At 35.4% G+C, this 13,418-nt stretch overlaps 2 protein-coding genes across 2 annotated transcripts; one reads left to right on the top strand and one right to left on the bottom strand.

Moving 5' to 3' along the window:
* Nucleotides 1–1,582: 1,582 nt before the first annotated feature.
* On the bottom strand, nucleotides 1,583–3,828 carry LOC109055108 (transcription factor HES-5-like). The gene is made up of 4 exons (XM_042713970.1): nucleotides 3,755–3,828; nucleotides 2,919–3,106; nucleotides 2,768–2,838; nucleotides 1,583–2,653 (listed from the first exon to the last, which is right to left on the bottom strand). The coding sequence occupies exons 1-4, from the start codon at nucleotides 3,826–3,828 to the stop codon at nucleotides 2,240–2,242; spliced, it is 747 nt and encodes a 248-aa protein (XP_042569904.1). The 3' UTR covers nucleotides 1,583–2,239.
* A 4,067-nt stretch (nucleotides 3,829–7,895) lies between these two features.
* On the top strand, nucleotides 7,896–13,356 carry draxinb (dorsal inhibitory axon guidance protein b). The gene is made up of 7 exons (XM_019072342.2): nucleotides 7,896–8,003; nucleotides 10,401–10,870; nucleotides 10,962–11,143; nucleotides 11,435–11,549; nucleotides 11,944–12,036; nucleotides 12,493–12,582; nucleotides 12,683–13,356. Exons 2-7 carry the CDS (start codon nucleotides 10,402–10,404, stop codon nucleotides 12,793–12,795), a joined length of 1,062 nt encoding a protein of 353 aa, XP_018927887.1. The 5' UTR covers nucleotides 7,896–8,003; nucleotide 10,401; the 3' UTR covers nucleotides 12,796–13,356.
* Nucleotides 13,357–13,418: the final 62 nt, after the last annotated feature.

A 13,418-nucleotide genomic window follows, 5' to 3' on the forward strand; every position in this document is an offset into this window, starting at 1 on the left:
TGTTAAATAACATTTCAAATTTTAGTATTATTAACAGTGTTTTTAGGTTTACAACATTTCAAGAATTGGGTTGAGAATCAGATGAATAATTAATTTTTTAAAAACTTATTTTGTCTTTTCATAAGATAGATATTAAAATAGCATAGTTCTAACGGGCGAACCTGACTTGATATAAGCTTTCAGAAAATGTGTGAATTTACAGTAATTACTTGGGAAATAAATTCCTGCATTTTTTTCCATGCAGATATAACTAAAATACTCACAACAGATGAATATATATCTAAAAAAAAATAGGCCACAAAACATAGAACAAAGTGTGTGTTACACAAAACTTGTTTTTTGTGTGATTAATAATAACACAAAACCCATTACATATCAGCCTACACTGATGAGGAGACATTAGAGGACTGTCTCTGATTGAAGCCTGACTGATGGGGTAAAGCTGTACTGAGACTTCATTCCCTGGAGTTTTCCCACACTCTGCCAATTCAGAGAACTCAACAATAGTGTGTTTCATTAAGAACAATTCAGCACATGGCCATAAGAACTTCAACGGAGACCCACGGGACAGAATCTACTGAATCATTAGCAGTTGTCTTTATTACTTTAAGATGTATTTATAGTATTTGGAGATTACCCTTTGGCATTGTTATACATAAAAAAAAAAACAGGAAAAGAATGAACTAGGTAATGTTTTATGTTACTCTGAAATCGGCATTTCAAATTATGGTTGTCCTGTGGGTTTGAGTTTCGGGCCGGCAATACCACGACTGAGGTGCCCTTGAGCAAGGCACCGAACCCCCAATTGCTCCCCGGGCACGGCAGCATAAATGGCTGCCCACTGCTCCGGGTGTGTGTTCATGGTGTGTGGTGTTCACTGCTGTGTGTGTGCACTTTGGATTAAATGCAGAGCACGAATTCTAAGTATGGGTCACCATACTTTGGCTGTATGTCACGTCACTTTCACTTTACATTAACTGCAGTTATTCAATGAAAAATAATGTATTTTCATCACGTTGAGCACTCAACATCCAGTATAGCTCAGACCTGAATTTCACTGAGCAGAGATAAACATATAATTACATACAGTAAGCAAATTTGTCATCTGTTAGAGGATAAATAAAGATTCATTTTCTTGAGATGACAGCAGCACAATCCCTCATTCTATTACAGGAAATCTGGTCACTTCAGAGGTAAACAGGAAACTGTAAGTCATGCTATCATATTCAAACTTATTAAAAGCATTCTCAGAAAAAAGGTACAAAAGCTGTAACAGGTGCGTTACCCTTACAAAAGGTACACCTTTATACCTTATTTGCCAATAAAGGGTGCATATTAGTTCCTTAAATACACGTAGTACCGAAAGTGTACATATTATTACCTAAATGGTTCCACCCCACTGACAGCTTTTGTACCTTTTAAGTGTAGCTGTGATTTCATTTGACTTATTAAGAGTTTGACAGATGAAGAACTCGCTGAAAGTATTCAGATTATATTTTATGTTTTAATGTAATAATTATTTTATATGGCAAATGAAGGACTAAACAGCAATTAAAACATCTTTATAGTGTGCAAATGTGCTGTGATTTATTTCAATTGATGAAGAAAACATTCAAAACATTGCACAGATTATATTAATTATTACTAATTATACAAATGCTGAACACACCTTCAGTGAAGGTAAAAACTTGACTTTGAATACAAAGAGTAAAATTCAAATCACTAACAGTGACAATATTCAACTGCCCTTTACAGGGGAAATGTCTCATTCATGTAAACACATGCAAACATTAAAAACAACCATATGTGCTTTCAACACACAATCAAATATCCTTCAAATGAAGAAATATTTCTTATATAATAAGAAAAGCATTAGATGTATTTCAAACAACAGAAATATACATCAAAAGCTTTCAGTAAATGAAAGCAGTGAGAGAATAAACCCAATATGGGTGAAAGAGCTACAAGAGCTCAAAGTCTAAATCAGACTTGAATGTTTTTATCAATCTTAATTTTCACAAATGAAATAATTTTACATGGCAATTTATTCTGTACATTCTGATCACATATAACTGGTCACACAGTTTCAATGAAACACAAACTTTCTCTGAAAGCATATTAAAGGTCCTGCATAAGCAGCAGAGGCGGAAATCAATTCCTACGTTAGAATTACAGTCCATGCCAATCTCACACTGGCATAATGAATTCTGTCTGATAAATCATACGGGTCCTGGTGGCTCTACCAGGGTCTCCAGAGCACCAGAGTTTGCTCTTTGCTGCTGCTCTGTGCAGCTGGTGAATTGAGCTGAGGCGGCACACGTGTGTGGTTCTCTGTGTAGCGCTGCATGTGCAGGAAGTGCTTCAGCAGTCTTCTGTGGGACTCCGTCTGCACTGGACACTGTGACAGGAAGTTGACGGCCTCCTGCACACATCTGGAGCGTCCGTCACGAGCTGCAGTAGAACTGCAGGCCGAGGGATCCTGGGAGCACTGCTGGCGTCTCAAGAAATCAAGCGTCATCTCCAGGATTTCAGCTTTCTCCTGTCTGGAGTCGGGCTGTTGCTTTAGGAACTCTTGACCCAGAAGAGACTTGAGCTTCTCAATGCTGCTGTTGATTCGTTCTCTGCGGATCTTCTCCACTATTGGCTTTCTCAGCTGAAGAAACATTAGGAACATGCATTTAGAAACTCTCATCCATCATTTATGCTGTTTATGTTTCATAGCAATCTATGATTTATGCAGTCAGATATGAGATGTTGAATATTTTACCTTGTTTGAGAGTGGAAGTTGTTCTCTGCTAATGATTGATCCAGTGATTGTAATGTGCCATGGCTGTGTGTCTTGTGTTTAAACGGGTTCTCTGTTGGGATCAGATCAGATCTGTGCTCAGCTCTCTCTCCTCCTCCACCTCTATTTATACATCCCAAATCTCCATAATGAATGTGTGAGTCTGGAGTTTGCTGGAGGTTCTCACAGTCTGCAGCCAATGGGAGCATTTGGGCCGCCACATGGCTGATGAAGCCCTTATTGCTCCGACACAATGAGCGCATCTCTGGGGAGCAGGTGGAGGGGCGTTTAAGAGGGATGAAGACTGATTCAGCTAGTGGCCTGTGAATGTGGGAAATTTGTGACCTCGTAAATTGATCTGACTGCAAGTCACTTCAGTCTTTAAAGCACAGTTTATTGTGTTCTTCACACAAGACCCAAAATTGTCCTGTAGTCTCTTGGGAGTTAGACATGAACACAAAAGCATAAACATAAAAACAATAAAACTATCAAAATAAAAAAAATAAAATTATACCACATATACAAAATATAAACAATATAAAAATTACCGTATTTTTGTATTTTTTTATTTATCATTCTAGGTAATTATGACATATTTGACATAAAAACAACAAATAAATAAAACAATGACTAGAAAACAAATCTAGATATAATTTAGAAAAAAAAATTACCGTTTTTATTATTTGTCATATTTTTTTTTTTTTTTTTTTTTCAAACTTATCCCATGGAAGTAGAGTACAGTCTCTGAAGTGTGTATACAGGCAGTTTTCCTCTCAGCTTTATGAGGTCTGAGCAGCACACTTCTCTCTTGGCACACTCTCCTCACACATACTTAAGACACTTCCAGCTGTCTGGCCTGCTGTCACACGCTCCACTCAGTGAGAACCTGGGAGCGCTTGTGTGGCACGGCTTCCCACACTTATTCACTGACACTGATCCCACTGATAAAAGAAGCGTGGCCCATTATACCCTGCCTCCCACTTCCCAGTGCTCACTGTTCTCACAGCATCTCCCAGGCAGCCAGGCTCACCATCTGGAGGCATCATTCAATTACCACCCTTAAACAACAGCGTCCCAGCCCTAGAGTGTACAACATAGGCTATATCACATAACATCATCTGCTCATTCTGTTTTTTTTTTTGTTTTTCTTTTGTTTGTTTGACAAAATTGTGTCATAATGCAGCAATTAATCATGATTTCATGATTAAAATGTGCTAATAAAAATTTGTTCGACTAATATTATGTGCATCAGGTTTGTATCAACTTTTGTGTATGAACAGAATAATTTGCATACTTAATATTTATATAATAAATATGTATATTAAACTATTATGAATAAATAAATTTTTTATGTGATTATTTAATTTAAAATGCATTGAAAATATTAAATAAATAAATAAACTGATTGATGTTAAATGTCCACTCACTGATATTTTTAGCATCAACTTTTATGCAGAGTTTTGCTTTGTTTTAGAGCTATGAGCAAAATAATCCACCACTCTATATTGAATAAATATTAATAAGTATAATAAATAATTTATAAATAAAATAGGAATAAATTGATGTTTAATTTGTATTTAATAAGTAAATAAGTAAATAAATATCGCTAACTTTTATGTTGAGTTTCACTTGTTTTAAAGCTATAAACTAAATCCATCATTGTATATAAAATATTAAATGCATAATTAATGAATGAGTGAACAAATACTTTTTTGATGTTAAATGACTTTTGCTTTCCTGTAGTATTTCTGGACAGATGTTTAAATGCACATTCCCACACATTATTGGCTGACAGCATGAATAAGGTCAATGCTAATTCACATACTCACTGCTGCTCTTTTAGCAATGCCTCAGTCCTTGAAATAAAACCAACCTGCTCATTTGGTATTTAGGGCCTTGGCATTAAATATTTAAACAATCCACCCTTGCACTATTGTCATACTGCAGTTTCCTGATTGGTTAAAAAGTGTGAGAACTTACAGCTCATTAAATTCAACCCGCCTGCATATAAGTTCAAGCCAAGGGAAGGAGAAAATTCAATGCATATCACTTCTCAACACAACACACTGAAGAACGACCCAGGCCTTCACCATGAGAGATCTGCAGAAAACGTAAGTTAACAAAGTCATGACATAAAATTATTATCTGTTACAGTTTTTTTTTTTAAACTATTGAACTAAGTCATGTAAATGCTTCTTGTCTCCTAGGTGTAAACTTATGAGTCTGGAGAGGTAATGCTTAGATGGTGTAGAGCAGATTATGGACGTTCTGGAGCAGCGGCTGCACATTGGTGTTTCTCCCACTGACCTTTGGGGAAAAACAGTCTCTTTCTTCGCCCCAAAGAAGACCTGGATACTCCAAGTATTCGAGGGAGACACTTCGCTTATTCCCAGACTCAGCAGAGGATGTGGCTCCTCTGTGTATTCAGCAGTGCCATGGAAAAGGTGGAAATGCATTTGCCAAATCTTGATCCGCTGAAAGAAGTTATGAACTGAACTCACACTGTGCACTGAAATGGAGGCGTTATTCTCCTATCTTATTTTTTCCAGGAGCATATTAATGAAGAAAAGTCTTTTATAAAGACAAATTCTAAATCGAAATGTTTTTTTTTTTTTTTATTGGTCCAGAAATGGATCTTATGTTGGGATTTGTTGTAATATCAACAATTGTAATTGCTTTGATGCAATATACAAAGAAAAAAAGATATTCAGAATTCAACATTTAGCATATATGAATGTTGAATGATAAACTTCAAGCTAAACTATGTTCCTTGATGAAAAAGAAAAGTCTTATATGCTGTTTATGCAAGAGATTATGTTATGATTATGTCTTATTACTTAAAAATATTCCAAATTAATTTATTGATGGCATTTATTGATGATTTAATGAGACATGTTTATGTGAAATGCTTTGTTAATAAAAATCCATTTCATGTGTATTATTTGTTTATTCAGCCTTACTATATATATATATATATATATATATATTGTATATAGATAGATATTGGTTTATATATATATATATATATATATATATTGAGGAATAACATCACTATTTTGCAGTTTGATCAGAATTTACAGTAAAAGTTACTTCCATGTTCTAGTGGTTGGGAGCTGAGGTATTCAAGTCTTTAACTTTGTGTGTGTGTGTGTGTGTGTGTGTGTGTGTGTGTGTGTGTGTGTGTGTGTGTGTGTGTGTGTGTGTGAAATGAATTTAAAAATACTGGAGATCCACTGAAAGTTGTAGGCTATTTTCAAAGTGTTGTTAATATGTGTGCTCCTTAGACATTTAAATTTAGAGAACATACTGACCTATTGTGTTCCTTACAATTTATTCCCTACATTTTCCTTACTTGGTCTCAAAAATGTATTTAAAATGTTTTAAATTTACCTTCATAAAATCTGCAGAAATGCAAAGTAGTAGTACACAAGCTGTTCTGCACTGCCATCTTGCGGTCCCCAAGAGTCACTGCAACGACATTCATTTGGGGATCTGTGTGTTATACTAGTTAACTGTTATAATGTATGTTATATAAATGTTATTGAAATAAATCTTATTCTAACCTAAATCCTCAGTCTGATGTTCATTGTGATTTACACTGGGCGAAGCTCAACAGATCACTGTGTTCCACAGTGTGTCGAGCCTAAATTGGTTCATCTCAGCGGTGTGTGATGCACTTACATTAAAAAACAGGAGCAGGAGGGGGAGGTTGATTTATTACCTCCTGCTGAGGGGCAGCGTGTTCCCCTGGAGATGTGAGCAAATAATTCAACTGCTGTTCCACTGGACCCCAAAACCTCCACATTACTACTGTCATCCACCAATCACTCTCCGGGCTTCTGGCCTGGTTTCTTTATATGATCAAACCCCTGGGAGATGTACTGGGAATGAACCCCGCCCAGTTTAATCACACTTACAAGAACAGTCAGAACAGAACAGAACAGCAGTAATGTAGTTCAGAGATATCTTTCAGTGCATGGCTGCACCGGGACATTATTTGTCACTGTCTCACGGTGTCACATTATTAACCTGTGCAGAAAATAAAACATTTTAGACTAGCAGAACAATGCACTTTCAAATTTCACAGATCAGTACGCTATAATTTATATGGTGTTGGAGTACTTTCCATAGGCTATTACACACTTTTCGCATTGCTATAAATAATAGGGCCTGCTAATTACAATTGTTATTAGTCTATTGCGGTTTTGAACGTTCAAATATTTTTTTGTTTTATGGATGCTAAATATTTCAAAACACATGTGCTACTTTGATGTAGCCTATCCTACGTATCTCCGCGGTTTCGCTCTTTTCATATAAATGAGACTTAAAATAGCGCCACCTCGCGACTGTAATCGACTGATATAAATGTCCCTGAAGATGCATAGTAGGCTGCTCATTTTAATGCATGGAAGGAAAACATATAACGAAATCAATAACGAAAAGAACTAAACAGTAAATGAGATAGCTACAAAGAGCTGGATGAGAAAGGAAAAAAAATGGATTAAAATAGGACTGAATCCCGGATTAATATAATAGGCTATAATATGTAGCCTATATTTATATTGTAGTAATATGTATAAATTATACAATTTATATAATATACATAATTATATAATAATAATGATAATAATATATAATTATAATATATAATAATTATATAATATAATAATTATATAATATAAATAATTTATATTGAAATATGTTCGATTTTGCCTCTTAGCAGAAGTTTTATATTAATCTAAAATAATAATGATATAATATAAAATATTAATTTAACTCAAATAAATATTTCAAATCCATGTATTGATAAGTAACCGTTTTACACCCTGCTGGGGTTTGCTTTTTCTAAACTAATTGTAGGGTACTAACTGTAATTGAAGACTGTATATGTTAACATTTTGAATGATAAAGGATATAGATAACAGAACATTAGAAACACATAGGCGTAAATATTTCATAAATAGTTCCTTAATGTATAACACATTTTACAAACAATATTAAACATTAACACATTTCCCAAAACCTGAACCATTAAAACCCGTCACACCACTGTTTCAGTCAGTATGATGAGACGAGAGCGCTTCTTTTGTTCAGGTATTTAGGTGGCGACGCCCGAGACTCGCAGTCTTCAGCGAGAGCTCGAGACTGCGCTTCACACGCACACGCGCGCTCATTGTGCACTGCAACCAGAAACAACGGATCACACAACGGAGAACAGGTGATCACTTTCGCTATTCTTTTCTCTTGAATGTTTGTTATTGTCAGTTGTTTTGTGAAGCACAGGTGAACAATTCTGCCATATTAAAACTATTATAGATCAGTAGTTGTTAATTCAGGATTGTAATTCAGGTTTGTACAAGCAAACAAACAAAAAACAGTTCACTTGTTATTACCTGCACTGCTGTCTGTTCATCCAGAATACTGAATAATCAATTTGCACACTGGAATATTTTCTATGCACTTTTACTGTCCATTGCACTAGTGTAAATAATGTTCATATGCTCATAGTTTCTGCTTATAGTGTACATACACTTATTACATAATCCATCTGTATAGTATGTTCATAGTACACCCATCTTTATATCATGCTGATAGTATTTAAAAATCTGTAAATTATGTCCATAGTACCTATGGACACATTATGCCTTATCTGTATATTTATTGTACATTTGTAACATATTGTAGACACAATATATCCTGTACTTACTGCTTACTCCACTTCTGGTTAGATGCTAACTGCATTTCATTGCCTTGTACTTTACATGTGCAATGACAATAAAGTTTAATCTAATCTAATCTCATCTATAGCTGCATTAAGTATTTCACTGTGTTACCAGTGTTAGCCTACTACAGAAATTATTGAAACGTATTTATTGCTTATATTAAGTAGCCTATTATATGAGATGCATATTACAGTTGCTTCCGAAGTGAATAGTTTCAATAGTTTTTAGGAAAAGTGGAGTCTCTGTATAAGGAAGAACAAGCCCGGATCCCCCAATGAATTAATCATGTCACTGTTTACACAGACTAATGAGAGAAAGGGGTGAAGCTTTGATATTTTTAGGCTCCCGAGCAGCATTGGCGTGCACAGCATGGGATCCTGAAATGAATAAAGATAATATGAACATATGATCAGTTGCATATGCAGACTTTGAATAATTAAGTGCATAGGAAACAGACACTTATTATTTGTTTCATTTTCTTGTAAATTATGCTGTGCTTCAAAGAGAAATGTGTTATTGCAGCAACTTTCAAATGATTGCATTTTCTTTTCGTTTTAAATTGGTTATGGGAACTAATGTTTAAAAGATACTTTCCTGAAGTTTATCAGTGTTTTAGTGCCTCCTGCAATTTGTAATATTTTCATAAAACTGTGCTGCCATATATGATGATTTTACACCAACATCTAAAAAGTTCAACTAAACTGAATCATTTTCCAGTAAATCTTTCAACATCCTCAGGCTTTATCTGTAGCATCCTATTCCTAAGCTCTTGGTTAAATCTCCAAGTTTTGCCGCTCATATGTAAATGCAGCAGCAGCAGTTGGGAAATGTTGGATTTATCACAACTCTAGTCTGTCAGTACATGAAAGCTAAATTCGCTTGTTTAATTGGTCACACTCATCTGCTCAGTGTGTATAATCCATTTTCTGAGGATAAAAAACCCTTGGCTTGGATCAGCTCTCTTCATCCTCATCTCTAAGATGCTTAGAAAAATTACAGTTAGAACGAATGCCTTTGCATGTCTGTTTGAAAATTATATTGTAACAAGTCAGATAGGGAATATAACACTTTTAAACTCCCCCAGACATCATTGCTTATGCAGAATCTTTGCACAGCATATATTCAGTGCTGTCCAGTGGTGTCAAGATCAAAGACCCAATGTAGAGCCTGGTACAACTCCCAAAGCTCTGTAAATGTTCACAAAAGGAAGAGCAACATAACATCAAGTGGTCTGTCAAGCTGCTTTGCTTTGGCTTATTTCAAGACATTATTTTTCCTACATGCTTGTGGTGAGACCAGGTGGTGTTTTGAAGATCTTATGTTTGAATAAAGAGGGAATTTTCTGCCTATCTACATTTAGCTGTCTCAAAGCCAGTAACTCAATCTAAATAAATAGTTTTAAATGCTTAAAATAAGAACAGATTTGTGGAAACTGCTATTATATTACAATCTCCTTTCTCACTGCAATTTATCAGGCAATATAATCTTTATATTAATAAAAATTTAAAATATATAAAATATAAAATAAATTATATAAAATAATTGATTCCTGTGATGGCAAAGCTGAATTCTCAGCAGCCATTATTTTGACTTCAGTGACACATGATGCTTCAGAAATTATTTTAAAACGCTGATTTGGTGCTCAAAAACATTTCTTATTATTATCAGTTTTGACTCTTGCGCTTCTTAAGAACAATATTTATTTATTTGAGACAGAAATAACATTATAAATGTCTTTACTGTCACTTCAGTCTAATAATGCAAGGATGAATTCATTCCAAATAAATAAACAAATAAATAAATCTTACTCACCCAAAAGTTTCGAATAGAAGTATATAGTGATTCATCATTTTTTAATGCTGTATTATTCATTTAATCTTTTCTACTCCTAGAATGGTGGCTTTAAATTGGTATTTCGGCTCATTTCTTCTTCTTGACATGGTGACCATGGCACTGAGCACCGAAACGGGCCAGAGTTCAGCCATGGAAGTCTTCAGCGACAATGTCATTATCCCGCCCAAGCCAGAGGCATCCATACATCAACACAGGCATCACAGGAAGTACAGAGGTCACAAGGAGAGGATGACAGCAGGTCAGCTCAGAGAAAGGCCCCACATTACTGTGTTCCACACCCAAAATGAAGGGCCAGACCTGGAGGGCCTCAGTCCTGTCCACTTAGAGATGGAGCCAGGAGATAAAAGACAGGTAATCACTCCGAAAAAGAGGACCTCTATGGGGTTTAATTCTTTAATTCCAGAGCAAATGAATATCTCTCCTGGTGCTGAGTCTCCAGAGAAGCCAATGAGACGTCCCACTGGTCGCAATATGTTTGGAGGGCACATCGTTAGGACTTATGATGAAGGTAAAAGAAACTCTCAAACTTTCCAAAGTAAAACTCTTTTATGAATGTCCTGCCATTTCTTAATTATCTGCTTGGCATTTTCTTCGCATAGTGTCTTTGGCATCAGGGAAGAAACGGAGGGCTTCCTTTGATCAAAGGCTCAATAAAAACTCATTTGGGAGTCCCACAGAGCCAGTGTTCCCTGCAGCCACTGTTGGCTCCTTCATATCGCCAGTAACTGCAGCGGTTGTTGGGGAGCCCTCCACAAAGCCAACCCCCTCCAGTAAACCACAGGTAACCGTCATCTAGCTGTTCAGTGTTTTCAGTCACACTGATTAAAAAATATCTCAGTTTCTCATCTATCAGTGTCTAGAAATGGGCTTGGTAAAACTGAATCCCAGTTACCCAGATAATGAGGGATAATAGGTTCATGCAATCAATTAAATCCACACATGAATCAATTTCTAGGCTCAAAGAGGTATAAAACAGACCAGTGTTAACAAACGATTTACATTCATATGAAAAGTGTAATTTCAACACCTCATATAGTGGCATGAATACTTTATATAATGTTTTGTACCTCAGGTCGGAATTTATTCAGGTGGAGATGTGACGGCCACTTTCAACATGTCATTCTTCGACTGGACTGATTATGAAGATATGAGGCCTGCACACAAAAAACAATTTTCTAAGAAGCGAGGTAGGTCAATGTTTCATATACAAATACAGATATTTTTGTTTCTGCTTTTATGTTTGTGAGTTTTAACGTTGGGAGATTCGGTTTTTAAGTATGCTTGCTTTGAAATGGTGACCTGAGAAAATTTGTGCATGTTTTGAAATATATGCTACATCATTTATCAGAACAATATGTATTGCTTTACATTTGGGACCACAGGAATTAGCCATTTAGGATTATTAGGCAAATTTTTCCCCCATACCTCATCGGTCTCTGCATGGAAAACACCAAGTGTCAAATTCCCTAATATGTAAAAATGAAATGTAGTAAATGTTATTAACATGTTTTAATTCGGGTGTCTTTTTTTATAAGGTGTTAATAAATTACAAATAAACGCCATTGCTCTATTTCTATCCAGGTTCTGACAAACAGGCCACAAAAAGCCCCAGCACTGAGCTTGTGACTCTTACATCAGATAAGAGCTGTAAACATCACCTAGACTGTCTGCCAGGTGACTTTTCCCGCATGCATTTCACTTTGTAATTTAAGTAATTATAATATAATATACTACCAATCAGAAGATTTTTTAAATAATATTTTTATTCAGTAAGAACTTATTAAATTGACCATAAGTGACAGTAAAGACATTTATTATGATACAAACGATTTATATTTCAAATAAATACTGTTCCTTTTAACTTGCTATTAATCAAATAATGTTTCCTGAGCACCAATTCATCATATTGGAATTATTTCTGGAGGATCATATGACACTGAAGACTGGAATAATGGCTGCTGAAAATTCAGTTATTTTAAATTGTAATTATATTTCACAATATTACTGTTTTTACTTCTTTCAAAAACATTAAAAATCTTACCTTTTGAACAGTAGTATAATTCACAGTCATTTGATTAAGTGAAATAAATGATGACACCATTTTTACCTCTTTTTCATGAACTTTCTCAGGGTCTTGCTGCGATCTCAGAAAACATGTATGTGAGCTTCACAATCGCGGCTTTAACAACAAGTGCTATGATAGCTGCATGTGTGAGGAAGGTGAGCAAGGCTGGTTTTTCCTGACAGTTTTTGGACTGATTGTTACTCATGCTGACAAAATAGAAACCGTATTTAAAATGTTCTTTCCCTGTTTTTACAGGGCTTCGGTGCTATGCTAGATTACACAGGCATTACCGCATCACACGCAAAAGGGGACAATGTGTTGATCCTGAGGGTATAAGCTTAAACCGTGGCATGTTCATTATTGTTTAAACGAGGCAGGAGAGTTTGTCATATTTTCCTTTCCAAATGCATGTGATTATATTTTCCACTGTGTTGGAATGTTTTATATTCATTCTTATCCATGTTTATGTGTATCCTACGATTGCTTTCAGATATAATTGTTTCTGAAATTTGTAAAACAGCAATATGCATAAGACTGATTAGGATATTTGCAGGAGAACACATGTATACCTGCAAGCCCAGCTGATTCAAATGAATAAAAAAAAATGAGATGCAGTGTTATGATATGTGTGATATTAAGATTGAGAGACATGTCTTTGTGGAACATAAAAATTTGAAACAAATTTATTGACCTTTTTTGCATGTAGACAGAAGTAATTTTATGTGTTTTGTGTTCATGTGGTTGAGTTGAGTTCACAGTGGAACAGTAGTGAATAGATGGACTTGAGCATGCACAGATGCGACTGCAGCGTCTGCCAGGTCCCCAGCTTCCAATCAGACAAGCAGCTTTGGAATGGACACACAAAGAAGGACACAAGGGAGATCTCCATTGCACATTATTAAACCATTAAATCTTCCTTTACGCTCAAATATGAATTACTCTACAACTACTTTTTGCTACGTTGAAATAATGCTTCTCATCATGTTCACTG

The sequence above is a fragment of the Cyprinus carpio genome, chromosome A23 (assembly GCF_018340385.1).
Source record: "Cyprinus carpio isolate SPL01 chromosome A23, ASM1834038v1, whole genome shotgun sequence".
In the NCBI taxonomy this organism is placed as follows: domain Eukaryota; kingdom Metazoa; phylum Chordata; class Actinopteri; order Cypriniformes; family Cyprinidae; genus Cyprinus; species Cyprinus carpio.